Consider the following 16,075-nt stretch of genomic DNA (forward strand, 5'->3'; position numbering starts at 1 on the left):
AAAAGTCTTTGTTCCGAATAACATAATAATTAAATTTCTCGGGAGTGGATTCTCTAACGTGAGCACTGAGAATGTGGGCCCTACTTGTACCAAATATTCAAAAGACAATTTCATTTTGTTTTGATTTTGGTAGGTGAAACAGTTGGTTGGCATTGTTGAAAATTCTTACGGCGGTGCAGTATTTTTTGACAAGTTACCATCCAAGTTGCAATTGCAAATCAATTTGTCCAAGCTGCAAATTTTCGGTGCACAACTTCAACACAAATTGATGGCTTGTTCACATGCAATGTTACTGTACCAACATTGAAAATATTGCAATGCCACTAGTATAAATAGATGTTCCTTGCACCATTCTAAATTATCCCAAAATCAGTAACAACACAACAACAAGTAAAGCTTGTTTAGAGTAGTGAGAGAAAAAATATAGAGAGAGAAAAAAATAGTTTCTTCTGTGAGGTTTCTCCTAGGTTGTGTTAGTTTGTATTCTCCTATTTATAAGAGAGAGTGGTAATTGTACTCTCCTTATACTTAGAGAGAGAGGTCCTGTAATTTCTTCCACATAGTGAAAGTTCTCTATTCTTGCCCCGTGGTTTTTTTCCCCTTATTTGTTGAGGGGTTTCCACGTAAATATTGTGTGTTCAGTTCCTCTTTTCTCGTCTCTTATTTTAGCTGCGTGATAATATTTTGTTACTCTGGTACCTAACAGTGGTATCAGAGCAGCTGGTTCGTAGTTGTTATTCCGCTGTGATAAACTAGTGGTGTGGTAAGAAAAATCCTAGTATGCTCTGTGGTTGCAGTTTAAACTGATCTTCCACATCAGAAAAGAATTCTTATTATTCCGGTCTAGTTTGAAGAAAAAATATGTTCGGTGTAAAAACCATGGCAACAAAATTTGAGATAGAGAAGATCAACGGAAAAAAAATTTCCCTGTGGAAATGGAAGATAAGGGCAATTTTAAGAAAAGATAATTGCCTAGACGCAATAGATGGCAGACCTGCAGATATCACTGACGAAAAGTGGAAAGAGATGGATGATAATGCCGTTGCCAATTTGCACCTAGCAATGGCAGACTCGGTATTGTCAAATATTGCTGAAAAGAAGACAGCAAAGGAGATTTGGGATACTCAAATAAAATTGTACGAGGTCAAATCACTCCACAACAGAATATTCTTAAAGAGAAGGCTCTACACTCTTCGAATGGGTGAATCCACATCCGTAACGGATCACATCAACACACTGAATACGCTATTTTCTCAACTCACGGCTTCTGATTTCAGAATAGCAGAAAATGAGCGTGCTGAACTTCTACTTTAGAGTTTACCAGATTCGTATGATCAACTCATCATCAACATTACAAATAATAACATAGCTGACACTCTTCACTTTGATGATGTCGCCGGTGCAATCCTTGAAGAAGAATCCAGACGCAAGAATAAGGAAGAAAGGTCAGAGAGTTCAAAGCAAGCAGAGGCTTTGACGATGACGAGAGGCAGATCAACGGAACGTGGCCCCAGTGGGAGTCAAAATCATGGTAGGTCAAAATCTTGGAGAATGAAGAATATCAAATGCTACGGTTGTGGCATGAAAGGGCACGTAAAGAAGGAGTGTTGGAATATAAAGAAGAATGGAGAGAAGAATTCTGAAGCTTCAACATCTCAAGGATGTGTTGCAAGTACCTCAGATGACGGGGAAATTTTGTATAGCGAAGCAGCAGCCAATTCTAAAGGCGGAAGACGACTCAACGATGTCTGGATAATGGATTCAGGTGCAACATGGCACATGACTCCACACCGAGATTGGTTTTACTCTTATGAGCCTATCTCGGAATGGTCAGTGTACATGGGAAATGACCATGCCTTAGAAATTGCTGGAATCGGTACTATCAGATTAAAGATGCATGATGGTACTGTTCGAAAAATACAAGGAGTGCGTCATGTAAAGGGGTTGAAGAAGAATTTATTGTCTGTTGGGCAATTGGATGATCTCGGGTGTAAGATCCACACTGCAAGTGGAATCTTGAAAGTAGTGAAAGGCAATCTTGTGGTGATGAAAGCAGAAAAAATCACAAGTAATCTATACATGCTTCTAGGAGATACATTGCAAGAGGCAGATGCATCAGTTGCAGCGGCAAGCCAAGAAGAAACAACGATGATGTGGCATAAAAGACTAGGCCATATGTCAGAACGTGGCTTGAAAGTCCTTGCGGAACGCAATCTCCTTCACGGGCTCAAGACGGTAAATTTACCATTCTGTGAGCACTGTGTGATAAGCAAGCAACATAGATTGAAGTTTGCTAGAGTAACTACAAGAAGCAAACACATACTAGACTTGATACATTCTGATGTGTGGGAGTCACCATAAATATCTCTGGGAGGAGCAAGATATTTCGTGTCATTCATTGATGACTATTCCAGAAGATTATGGGTGTACCCGATCAAGAAGAAGTCAGATGTGTTTCCAGTATTCAAGGCATTCAAAGCACAAATAGAGCTTGAAACTGGGAAGAAGATTAAGTGCTTGAGGACAGATAATGGAGGAGAATATGTAGATGGCGAGTTTCTAACATTTTGTAAACAAGAGGGTATTGTAAGGCAATTCACTGTTGCACATACACCTCAGCAGAATGGTGTGGCAGAACGGATGAAAAGAACTCTCCTAGAAAGAACAAGAGCTATGCTGAAAACGGCGGGAATGGCCAAGTCGTTCTGGGCAGAAGCAGTGAAAACCGCCTGTTATGTAATAAATTGATCACCATCAACGGCGATTGATTTGAAGACACCAATGGAGATGTGGAAAGGAAAGCCGGTAGATTATTCCTCTCTGCATGTGTTTGGTTGTCCTGTGTACGTAATGTACAACTCCCAAGAAAGAACGAAGTTGGACCCAAAGTCCAGGAAATGTATATTCTTGGGTTATGCTGACAATGTTAAGGGGTACCGCCTGTGGGATCCCACTGCCCGCAAGGTTGTTGTTAGCAGGGATGTAGTCTTTGCAGAAAATGAACTGCAAAGTGAGCAGAAAAATGACAGCACTTCTAAAGAGACTGCTATAGTGCAGTTGGAAGAAAAATCCAAAGAAAGTGATTCTTCTGAAGCTGAACTGGTGCACGAAGAACAAGAACCAAATGAGGTCAATGATGGTGTTCGTCGTTCAACGCGTTAGACGCAGAAACCAGTTTGGCAATCAGACTATGTTATGACGAGCCACGATGCATATTGTCTTCTAACTGAAGAAGATGAACCTTCTACTTTTCAAGAGGCGTTGAAGGGTTCAGATGCTTCTCAATGGATGACAGCAATGCATGAAGAAATGGAGGCCTTACATAGGAACAAGACATGGGAACTTGTTGAACTTCCAAAGGGTCGGAAAGCCATTGGAAACAAATGGGTATACAAGATCAAACGTGATGGCAATGATCAAGTGGAACGATGTCGTGCAAGACTGGTGGTAAAAGGATATGCTCAGAAAGAAGGTATTGACTTCAATGAGATATTTTCTCCGGTTGTCAGACTTACTACTATCAGAGTAGTGTTGGCGATGTGTGCTGCATTGGATTTACATCTTGAACAGCTAGATGTAAAGACTGCTTTTCTTCATGGAGAACTTGAAGAAGAAATTTATATGCTCCAACCGGAAGGATTTAAGGAACAAGGAAAAGAAAACTTGGTTTGCAGGTTGACCAAATCTCTGTACGGTCTAAAGCAGGCGCCCAGATGTTGGTACAAGAGATTTGATTCTTTCATAATTAGCCTCGATTACAATAGGCTGAGTTCAGACCATTGTACGTACTACAAAAGGTTTGATGATAATGATTATATCATTTTGCTGTTGTATGTGGATGACATGTTGGTGGTAGGCCCCAACAAAGATCGAGTCCAGGAATTGAAGGCACAGTTGGCTAGGGAGTTCGATATGAAAGACTTGGGACCAGCAAACAAGATTTTAGGGATGCAAATTCACCGAGACAGAAAAGACAGGAAGATTTGGCTTTCTCAAAAGAATTATCTAAGAAAAGTCTTGTGCCGCTTCAACATGCAAGACTGTAAGCCAATCCCTACCCCACTTCCTGTGAATTTTAAATTATCCTCAAGTATGAGTCCTAGCAATGAAGCAGAGAGGATGGAAATGTCTCGAGTACCGTATGCATCGGCGGTGGGAAGCCTTATGTATGCTGTGATATGTACAAGACCAGACATTGCACAAGCAGTGGGAGTGGTTAGTAGGTTTATGGCGGATCCGGGTAAAGAGCATTGGAATGCTGTTAAAAGAATCATGAGGTACATTAAAGGAACCTCAGGTGTTGCAATATATTTCGGAGGATCAGAGTTAACTGTCAGGGGTTATGTTGATTCAGATTTTGCAGGTGATCTTGATAAAAGAAAATCTACTACTGGTTATGTGTTCACGCTTGCTGGAGGAGCAGTAAGTTGGTTGTCCAAGTTACAAACAGTTGTAGCTCTGTCAACGACAGAAGCTGAGTACATGGCAGCTACCCAAGTGTGTAAGGAAGCTATTTGGATGCAAAGGTTAATGGAGGAACTCGGGCACAAGCAGGAACAAATTACTGTGTATTGTGACAGTCAGAGTGCCTTGCACATTGCAAGGAATCCAGCTTTTCATTCAAGAACAAAACACATAGGCGTTCAATATCATTTTGTTCGAGAAGTAGTAGAGGAGGGGAGTGTGGATATGCAAAAGATTCACACCAATGATAACCTAGCAGATGTAATGACAAAGTCGATCAACGCTGACAAGTTTGTATGATGTCGATCCTCATATGGCCTATTGGAAACGTAGCGACTGAAGTTGGCAAGATAGAGGTGTGAAGACAGATTGAAATCAGTCTTCAAGTGGGAGAATTGTGGGCCCTACTTGTACCAAATATTCAAAAGACAATTTCATTTTGTTTTGATTTTGGTAGGTGAAACAGTTGGTTGGCATTGTTGAAAATTCTTACGGCCGTGCAGTATTTTTTGACAAGTTACCATCCAAGTTGCAATTGCAAATCAATTTGTCCAAGCTGCAAATTTTCGGTGCACAACTTCAACACAAATTGATGGCTTGTTCACATGCAATGTTACTGTACCAACATTGAAAATATTGCAATGCCACTAGTATAAATAGATGTTCCTTGCACCATTCTAAATTATCCCAAAATCAGTAACAACTCAACAACAAGTAAAGCTTGTTTAGAGTAGTGAGAGAAAAAATATAGAGAGAGAGAGAAAAAAATAGTTTCTTCTGTGAGGTTTCTCCTAGGTTGTGTTAGTTTGTATTCTCCTATTTATAAGAGAGAGTGGTAATTGTACTCTCCTTATACTTAGAGAGAGAGGTCCTGTAATTTCTTCCACATAGTGAAAGTTCTCTATTCTTGCCCCGTGGGTTTTTTCCCCTTATTTGTTGAGGGGTTTCCACGTAAATATTGTGTGTTCAGTTCCTCTTTTCTCGTCTCTTATTTTAGCTGCGTGATAATATTTTGTTACTCTGGTACCTAACAGAGAATCCCTCCATTTAATCCGGGTATTAAAAAAATAAAAGGTAGAGTTTTTAAATTATAAAACCGGGTGATGTATCGCTGCCTTGAAGAGAATTACCATAGACAAATTAATTAATTCTTATACTAATATTAATACTGAATGCACTAACAGGAGGAACCCGTTCCATATACAAATCTGAGCATCTTCCAAAAGGCTAGATACTAACAAACACTCCCTCCGTCCCACAATATTAATTGTTTAAGGTTTGTGCACGATTATTAAGAAAATGATTAATTGTGTTGATTTCAATGGTAAAATTAGTAACATTTACTAAAACACCCTTATTAATTGTAGTTAGTGGAGTAGTTAAGTTGGATAAAATTCAATAAATAAGAGTATAATAGTGAAAAAAATAATAAATGTTGCATTGATATCGTAAAGTGACAATTATTTTGATAAAAATAAAAAATACTAAAAAACAATAATTATGAGACGGAGAGAATATTACTCCCTCCGGGCACATTTATAAACAAAAAAACAACTTTTTAGATACATTGAATAGTTAATGTGACTCACCTGTAAATGCAACCGGATACATTCAATTGTTTAAGGTAGCTAAATATTTTTTATTTGGGGTAGCTAAATATAAAAATCATACCAACTCATTCAATAAAAATAATTGGTTTGGGATAGCCATGGCTACCACATTGTCCTGAAGGGCTACGCCCCTGATTCCAAGATATGTTTAACTAACGAGACCCCTTCTTTAATGTTTCTGGTCACAAGTCACTAACGGAGCCGTGTCATATGTGATGATCACTACAAAGCATTATTATTTCACCTTTTGTTAAGTTATGATATTCACTACAAAGCATTATTATTTCACCTTTTGTTAAGTTATGATATAATAGTAGTTTGTTTTTAATTTTTTTTTCATACCGTAATGTGATGATCACCACAAAGCATTATTATTTCAACTTTTGTTAAAGTTATGATATAATAGTAGTTTGTTTTTAATTTTTTTTCATACCGTAATGTGATGATCACCACAAAGCATTATTATTTCACCTTTTGTTAAAGTTATGATATTATAGTAGTTTGTTTTTAATTTTTTTTCATACCGTAATGTGATGATCACCACAAAGCATTATTATTTCACCTTTTGTTAAAGTTATGATATAATAGTAGTTTGTTTTTAATTTTTTTTTCATACCGTAATGTGATGATCACCACAAAGCATTATTATTTCACCTTTTGTTAAAGTTATGATATAATAGTAGTTTGTTTTTAATTTTTTTTCATACCGTAATGTGATGATCACCACAAAGGATTATTATTTCACCTTTTGTTAAAGTTATGATATAATAGTAGTTTGTTTTTAATTTTTTTTCATACCGTAATGTGATGATCACCTCAAAGGATTATTATTTCACCTTTTGTTAAAGTTATGATATAATAGTAGTTTGTTTTTAAATTTACGTTAAATATGTTTTGACCTTTACACATAGGTTGTGTTTGGTAATACAAATAAGCTAGGTTATAGCTTATTGTATTAGCTTATAAGCTTGTTTTGATAGGATGTGATGTGTTTGGTAAAACGCTTTTCACATTAGCTTATATCGTTTTTCAAGAGATTATTTCAAGTAGCTTTTGAGCTTATAATTTATAGTTTTTCGCATTTATCTTTTCAAAGACGATGTGAGACTTAATCAATCACGAATTTAACCGCGCTTACACTTGAAACCCAACAAACGATCACTCCCACAGCAGGTCAATGCTCTAAGACCTCACAAAAGAGGGAGATGCCACATATACCACTTTTATATTTAGTTTTTGTAATTTTTTTTATTCGTTCTTAATCCTCATAAATAAATCAATCACTTAGAGTGAGTGTTAGATAGAGTGTTAAAGGAGAGTGTTCCTAGCATTTCTCTTGTTGTTTTGTTTTAGTCATAGTATAACAAACTTCCGTAATATTGGAACTTGTCAATTTGTTTTTGTTGAAGAAGGAACTGGTGTCTGCACATTTTCATATATAGGCACAATGTTTAAGCAAGCGTTGGATCAGCTGAGTGAGGGGGGGCACAAGTTCTAGTTCTTCCAAAGATTCTGATAGGATCCAAAGCTATAGATACGATGTGTTCATCAATTTCAGAGGTTCTGACACCCGTAATTCCTTTGTTGACCATCTCTACGCTCATCTCAATAGAAAAGGTATTTTTACCTTCAAGGATGACAAGCAGCTCCAGAAAGGAGAAGTCATTTCACCCCAACTTCTACAAGCAATTCAACAGTCACGCATTTCTATCGTTGTCTTTTCCGAAGATTATGCTTCTTCAACATGGTGTTTGGATGAAATGGCTGCTATTAACGAATCTAGAATAAATTTGAAATAAGTTGTTTTCCCTGTTTTTTATGATGTCGATCCATCTCATGTCAAAAAACAAAATGGAGTATATGAGAATGCATTTGTTTTACACACTAAGACATTCAAGCATGATTCAGACAAGGTTGCACGATGGAGGACAACAATGACTGATTTGGGTGGTACAGTTGGTTGGGATGTTAGGAATGAGTAAGTATGTTAGTTATTAATTCCTTATGTTTTACATTCTTATCAACTATTTGTGCTTGCTTGACTGTGCATTACAAAGTTTCATTTTACAAATCAACCTTGTTTTAGAATTCTTTTTCTACATGATATGGTGGAAGCAAATTACACATTACAAAGTATGATTAACGATTTTATTAAAAATGCAAAAGATGTTAACATTGAAATTTCACAATAATATATATTAAATTGTTTTAGATAAATACAACATTTTTATATATAAGTATTACAACATCGATCAAATTAATTTAATCCTTGTACATTATACTTTTGTATTTGTTGTTTCCTTGTTTCCTAAGGTGATAGTTAGGGGTGGGCAAAAAGAACCATAAACCGAACCGAACCACGCGAACCGAACCGAACCGAACCAAAAATAACTGAACCATTATAATGGTTCACGAACCGAACCGTTAATTTATTAACAGTTCTTGAACCATAACTGAACCATCTTGAACTGAACCGAACCGTTTGAACCGAACCAAACCACTTGAACTTTTTTTTTTTTTTTAAGGAAACCACTTGAACTCTTTGTTGGATCTTTAAAAAAAAAAAACAACTTATTTAAAATAGCTTATTTTAAAAAGCTTATTTTATGCAAAACACCTTATTTTAAAAACAACTTATTTTAAAAAAAACAGCTTATTGAAAACAGCTTATTTGAAAAACAGTTTATTCAAAACAACTTATTTTATGCAAAATAGCTTATTTAAAAAAAACAACTTATTCAAAACAGCTTATTTTATGCAAAACACCTTATTTTAAAAAACAACTTATTCAAAACAGCTTATTTTATGAAAACAACTTATTTTTAAAAATAAGCGGTTAGTGTTGGTTAAGTTTGAAATCACTTCTCTCATGAGAGTTCTACACTCTTCTCTCAACTACACTTAATGATATTTCTACAAATCTAGTTCTACATGACTCTAGAACTTTCTATGGGCTACATCACTTATTAGCTAATTGGGCCTAACACTTGATTAGTCCAATGGACCAAATCAAGTTTATTATCCAACAGTTCTTTCTTGTTTTCCAGAAATGCAAATGAATGGAGCTCTACCTTGGATAAATTTAAAAAGAATCCACCAAACAAAATAATGAAAGTGCTCCATATAAGTTATGAGGAGTTAGAGCAAGATGAGCAAGATGAGAAATAAATAATTTTTTGTTTGTGGGTCTAAAATGAGGACTTTAGTAGTCTTCTCTTTGGACCGATCCTGCTCAAACTAGAACTTATTATTGGAAAAGGAGTATATATGAAGAATGATATTTGTACAACAATTTATAGACAACTTTTGTGATAACATTTTTTTTCTCTTTTTATTGGAAAAGGACAATAGAAAGAGAAATAAGAAGGGTGAGTAAAAACGTCAAAAAAAAAAAAAAAAAAGAAGGGTGAGTAAAAATACAATTAGAGAGTATGGAAGAGAGTTATCACAAAAATTGTCTAAATATGATCGTACAAATATCATTTTTCATTGTATTTTTTTTGTTTAGAATAATGATGGACATTATATTTACTCACCTGACAATTCTCTATTATGATCTAATTCATTTGCCTTTTTTGTTTTCCGTAGCAATTCATTGATTATGTTATTTCATTTCATAATATCGTTATTCTTAAATTTTCAGGAAGCAATAAAAGCTAAGGCCATAATTCTAAATCAAAAGGATGATGTGAGCAAATTCAACAAGTTGAGGGCTGAAGATTTATCAAAAATGGAAAACTTGGAAGTTCTCATATTATATCATACAAATTTTTCAGGAATACCCACATCTCTTTCTGATTTCCTATGCTATCTTTTGTGGAATGGTTACCCTTTTCTGTCTTTGCCATCAAATTTTCAACCATATCGGCTTGTAGAATTGAATATGCCTGATAGCAGCATTGAAAAGTTATGGATAGGCACCCAGGTATTTGTCTTATTCCAATTTCATATTTTACCATTTCAAATAAATAGTTGAAAAGTTAAACGAAGTAGCATATTATTATAAGATAATTTGTAGATTAAAATACACTTATTTGATTCCCCTGTCAGTAATCCACTATAGGTATCTCATACAAACCAAATGTCATCAATCTATTATTCGTAATATTTATTATTTAATTAAAATACTTATTGATGCATGTAATTGTTGTTGGAGCCAGAGGCAGTTCTTAACTGTGATTGGTTCTCGGGTGGAATTAACCAGGTGACTAGAAAGACTAGAGATGCGGATCAAACCTTGTTTTGGGATGATGTGTGGGTGGGGAATGCCTCGTTGAGGGAGCGATTTCCTAGACTCTTCCATATCTCTCCCAGCAATCTTTTTGTGTTAGGTCTCTGTGCTCTTGGGTAGGTGGTAGGTGGGCTTGGGATCTGAGATGGAGGAGGAGGCTTTTGTTTGAGAGGTCGACCTTTTGGAGAAGTTGCTAGGGATGCTGGAGGGGCATCCCCATTTCGAGGGTCCTAACTTTTGGTCTTGGAAGTACAGTGTTGACAGGATCTACTCAGTTAAAACTGCGTACAGTCATCTCTCTGATGTTCATATACAAGTGGGTAGCAGAGCGGCTGGTCTATCTCATATCATGGCTTTGGTCTGGAAGAGTTGGGCTCCGTCCAAGGTTCGTGTCTTTTCTTGACAACTTCTCCTTGATAGGATTCCTACTAGGATGAACCTCTTGAGACGCGGTGTGCTGAGAGATCAAGAGGCTTCTTTGTGTGTGTTTTGTGGTGTAGAGGCGGAGCCTGTTAGTCACCTTTTTATTACCTATGGGCTTGCGTCGAGGGTTTGGTATGATATTTTTAGATGGCTTGGTTGGGAGTTAATCCTTCCTAGTGATTTGGTGGGTCTTTTTTAGGGGTGTTGTGTGTTTCATAGGAGAGAGAGAGCAATACGTGTGGTTTTTTGTTGATTTGGCACTCAGTGGTGTGGTCCATCTGATCTGCTCGTAATGATCTGGTGTTCCCTGGTAGAACGTTGGATGTAGAGCAATTGGTTGATAAAATCCAGTTTATCTTTTCGCATTGGTTTTCTGAGAGTCACTCTGGTCGTCCTTGTTCCTACTAGGAATGGGTGGTGGAACCATTGATTTTTTTGGGACCGATTGGATTATGGGGAGGAGTTTTTGGTTGGGTGCCTTTGAGCAGGGGTTCTGGGTTTGTTTGTTGTCTTTGTATCTGCTCTTAGGTTAGTTGGCTTGGTTCATCTCCCCGAGGTGTGGGTTCTGGTTTTGGAAGGGTTGTTCCTTCCTTTCCTTTTTGCAGGGGTGGAGTGCTTCTCCTATCTCGTTTTTTGGCGTGGGTGTTTTCTATTTCCTTTGGTGTTATTTGGGTGCTATCTTTTCTATTTTCCGATTTCGATCTGCGAATCCTAATCGTTTGTGTCTTTGACTTGATTTTTTATATATAATATTCTATTTTGCCATTAAAAAAAATTGTTAAATAAGGGCATTGCTTGAAAAATATTAGTTAGACCTTATCTATTGATAAAAGATAAAGTAATTAGGGCATGAATAGTTAATAGATAGGTGGAAGTAACATTCCTTACCAGTTGATCACCCAAAAAACAATTCCATACCAATATATTTAAAAAAAATATATAATATGCATTGTCCTTACATATTTTATGCATTGTCCTTACCAACTGAGTTAAGGTCACGAGGACAATATATTTTTAAAATTTAATGATGTGTATATGATTATGATTTTTTTTTAAAACATTTTACATAATGAATCAAAATTAAACTTAAACTTTTTTTTCCTTTCATATATGCAATTAAGCTTAATTATTTTATGGCATCGCAAACTCCACTGGTTAAGAAAATCTTTTATTGTTGTTGTTATAATGCATGTAAGTTAAGTCGGTAGCATTGAGCTAGTCGTGAAGAAAAAAAAAGTAGATGTGTGTTATTTGGACAGACACATTTGGATACCGTTGTACAAAATACACTTCTAATCTACTTTGTTTCTGAGAGAATATAATGATTAAAAATAGAAACAAATGCGATGTTTGTGTTGGATGTTAAATTATATATCCACAAAAAGAAAAAAAATTGTTGTGACGAGTCAATTGAGAATTAAAGTCATACTCCCTCCGGTCCTATTTACAAGAGACAATTGTCTTTTTAGATACATTGAATAATTTATGCATCTGGTCTACAATCTGAATGAAATACATAAATTATTCAATATATTTAAAAAGTCAACCGTCTCTTGTAAAAAGGACTAGAGTGAGTATGAAAGAGTTGATGTTGAACAATATTTTAAGGTTTTGACCGAAAATGTGGTGTCAACTAGTTGCTCTTAGTTCAATGTGTTGATTCACCCATCTGTTGGTGCTGTTCACCAATCAAAACATGACACATCAATTATTTTGTCCATGTCACTGGTTAACAAACGAACACTCTAAACGTTTTAATACTTTTCCTTCTCTGCTTCAAAAGTAACTGAATCTTCTTCTCTTCAACGCATATTTTTCCAAATTAATCTTCCATACCCTCTCTCTTTAAAGGGCACCAACATATATGCTTCAAACACACCTTGTGAGTATAAAGCATAAATACTTTCATTTATGATGACAAAAATTGACAACAAATTCTTGTACAATCAAACAAAATCTCTGCTGTGGAGTATTCAATTTCTTTTGCAATGGGTTTTCAGATGAGATCTGCCATACCCTCTCATTTGGATTTTTTTTTAATTTCTTGTTTCTTTCCAAGCGTTTCTTATCCTTTTCAATTCTCCCTTCTTTTAATTCACCCATACAACAACACAAACCAAATACAAACCAAATTTAGAAGAAAAGAGATTTGAGATACATCTACAACCGGCAATTGTTTCTTCCTTCCGCTTCTGATAAGCAGTGAGCAACCGATTGAAGAGGACATGAAAGGGAATAGTTAAAAAATGTTTACGCGTTAAGTCCTAACAGTTTATGTGGAAAAATGTTTGACGTGTCACGTCTTGGCAATTGTTTCTGCATCTAAGTTTTTCTCCTTAATGAAATTCAAGTTTTAATACAACGATACTAACATATTTGTGGTTAATTCACTTTCCACAGTATCTCCCCAATTTGAGAAGGATGGATTTTAGCAACTCAAAAAATCTGAAGATGACTCCATGTTTTGAGGGAATTTTAAACCTTGAGCGGCTAGATTTTACAGGATGCGGAAATTTATCGCATGTGGATCCATCAATTGGACTTCTCACCAAACTTGTATTCTTGAGTTTTCAGAGGTGCGCTAGTTTAGTGAGCCTTGATTTTGGCAGTACACCATTATTAAAGTCACTAAGAGTTCTGTGTCTATCTGACCGTACAAAACTTGAAAACACTCCACATTTCAGTGAACTAGTAATGCTCCAGTATCTTGATATGGATCGATGTCCAAGTTTATCCACGATTCATGAATCTGTTGAGACTCTTGGAAATCTGAGCTTCTTAAGTTTGAGAGACTGCACAAATCTTGTTGGAATGCCAGACACAGCTTTTAATAAGAAGGCATCTTTCGAAACAATAATGCATGATATGTTAAAGAATAGTGACGGGCCATGGAGTAAAGCCAAATTAGACGCTTCATTATTGACATATAAGTTGGAGTGCTATCCTACTAATCTACCTCTCAAATCTTTGATTTATTTGGACTTAAGCTTTTGCAATATTTCTAAAGTACCAGATGTGATTGGAGTATTAGAGAGTTTAGAAAGGCTAAATCTACAGGGAAATAAATTTACTTCACTTCCTTCCACCTTCAGTTGTCTTCACAATCTATCATATTTAAACTTGTCTCATTGCCATATGCTTCAGAGTTGGCCTGAACTCCCAACAGAAAATGGTCCATCTGATTTACTGGGAAGATACTTCGAAACAACATCTGAATCCCATAATCATAGAACAGGATTATATATTTTTGACTCTCCCAATTGCACAAAGCCTATGTTCTTTTTCGGCCAATTCAATTTATCCAACTCATTCACTACATGGATACGGAGACTAGTTAAGGTGCGTTATACTTTTCCAACCGCTCCTCGCTTTTTTTCTCTATTTTAAATATGTGAGTGTTTTTTTTTGGTAACCTTTTAATTGTGTTTTTTCTCTGCTGATATGCCGAGACTCCACATTAATCCAATATATATATATATATATATATATATATATATATATATATATATATATATATATATATATATATATATATATATATATATATATATATATATATATGTGTGTGTGTGTGTGTGTGTGTGTGTGTGTGTGGGATGTATCAAGTGAGATGAGTTGTTAATATGACAGATGAGAGGACTTAATAATAACCATTAGATCTAAACTAATCATGTTACTTCATTAATAGTTATGCAATCAATTAAAAAACAAAAGCATGTCTCTGTCTTTCTCTAGTACACTAGCATGAATGGTGTCAAGTGAAGCTTTAATTTGATATATTTTTTTGAGAAAAAAAAAATCTTCATTAGCTTTCATAATTAGTGTATTATGTCACTCAATTAAAAACCAATGTTATATTATTTTTTTAGGGAAAAAACCAATGTTATATGAATCATAGTTTTAAATAAAGTGGGTGTAAATTAATAATAAAAGTATTCATAAATAAAGTAGGTGTAAATTAGCAAAGTGAATGTAAATTAATAAATATTTTTTAATGAAATTTGTAAACCTAAGTCTCAATTTACTAGTTTTATATAATAAACATCAATGGTTTTTTTGTTCAAATGAAGGTGTAGATATGCATTAAATATGTATATTAGAGAGTGTAGATTTAAACATAAGAGATGACATAAATGTAATTAAATCATCCTTTAAGAAAATAGTGTGTAACTTCATCTAATTTGTATTTCCTAAGAATGGACAAGGTGTATTTTTTAACATAATAGATGAGGAGAAGCATGTCTCTCGGGAAGGAGTGTGTAGTTTACTTTATTTTTATTTGGGCAAAAAATTTCACATGGTCCCTTAATTTCAAGAAACAATCTAGTCATGTAACAAATCCTTTAAAAGAATAAGTGTTAACATTTTAAAATGTAAAATAACAACTAAAAAAAAAAAGGTTAAAGTACTATTATGCCTTTTTATTATTTTATCTTTTTTTTAACAGGAACCTCGTCACTTTCGGTGTGGCTTTGACATTGTTGTTCCTTGGCTTGGACATGATATTTTGGAAGTGTTCTTCGTTTTCAAGTTTAAAGGGGGTTTGGATATAATAAGGATACAGAACTCTTTTAGTCTTATGGATAGTGTCGGGTGTCTCTTTTATGTAAACTTTGAAGTAAATAATAGTCATGAAGTTTCTGGTTCTCCACTTGGATCGTTCTCTTCTCCACTGCCACATCCTTTATATCTTTCTTTTGAGAGTGAATACACTGAAGAACGATTTGATATGCAACTTGATTTGGAACTAAACAAAGTTGATGGAAAAAAATATCTTTGGGTTATCTATATCTCTCGAAAACACTGTCATTTTGTAAATACAGGAGCACATATCACATTTAAAGCCCGGCAAGGTTTGATTATCAAGGAATGGGGGTTGCACGCGTTAACCAAGAAAATCTTAGCGGAATCAATTACGGTAGATAGTGTATTTCTTCCTTTAGAGATTGTGAAACTAGAAGAGATAAGCAGTAGCATTGACCCTAAAATCCAACTTCCTTACAATTGGTATGTTTCTGATCAAGATGAAGTCGAGATAAATCAAGCCAAGAGGAAAGAAACTGATCTCTTTAATCTCGGCCTTATTACTTAGGGTATGTTTGGTTTGCATAAGAAAGTTAAAAAAAGAAAGTGAAAAGAATGAAAGTATAAAGAAAGAATAATAGTAGAAAATGAAAATATCATTTTAGTTGTTTGGTATAAGAGAGAGTGAATAGAAAGTGGAAGGAAAGAATGATGTGTATATTTATGAAACGACAATTACATCCTTGATTTTTTTTAGCTACATGTGTCATTTTAAATAAAATATTTTATCTATACATTTAAATTTATTTTAATTTAAATATAA

The 16,075-nt window shown here is 35.0% G+C and overlaps 1 protein-coding gene across 1 annotated transcript; it reads left to right on the top strand.

The window, feature by feature from the left end:
- The first annotated feature begins 5,148 nt into the window (after positions 1-5,148).
- Positions 5,149-15,858, top strand: LOC146908060 (disease resistance protein RPP2B-like). Its single transcript, XM_085726785.1, has 4 exons — positions 5,149-8,052; positions 9,718-9,999; positions 13,129-14,067; positions 15,176-15,858. The coding sequence occupies exons 2-4, from the start codon at positions 9,805-9,807 to the stop codon at positions 15,818-15,820; spliced, it is 1,779 nt and encodes a 592-aa protein (XP_085582911.1). The 5' UTR covers positions 5,149-8,052; positions 9,718-9,804; the 3' UTR covers positions 15,821-15,858.
- Positions 15,859-16,075: the final 217 nt, after the last annotated feature.

The sequence above is a fragment of the Medicago sativa genome, chromosome 7 (assembly GCF_051527215.1).
Source record: "Medicago sativa cultivar Bolivia chromosome 7, Bolivia_mono, whole genome shotgun sequence".
Taxonomy (NCBI): domain Eukaryota; kingdom Viridiplantae; phylum Streptophyta; class Magnoliopsida; order Fabales; family Fabaceae; genus Medicago; species Medicago sativa.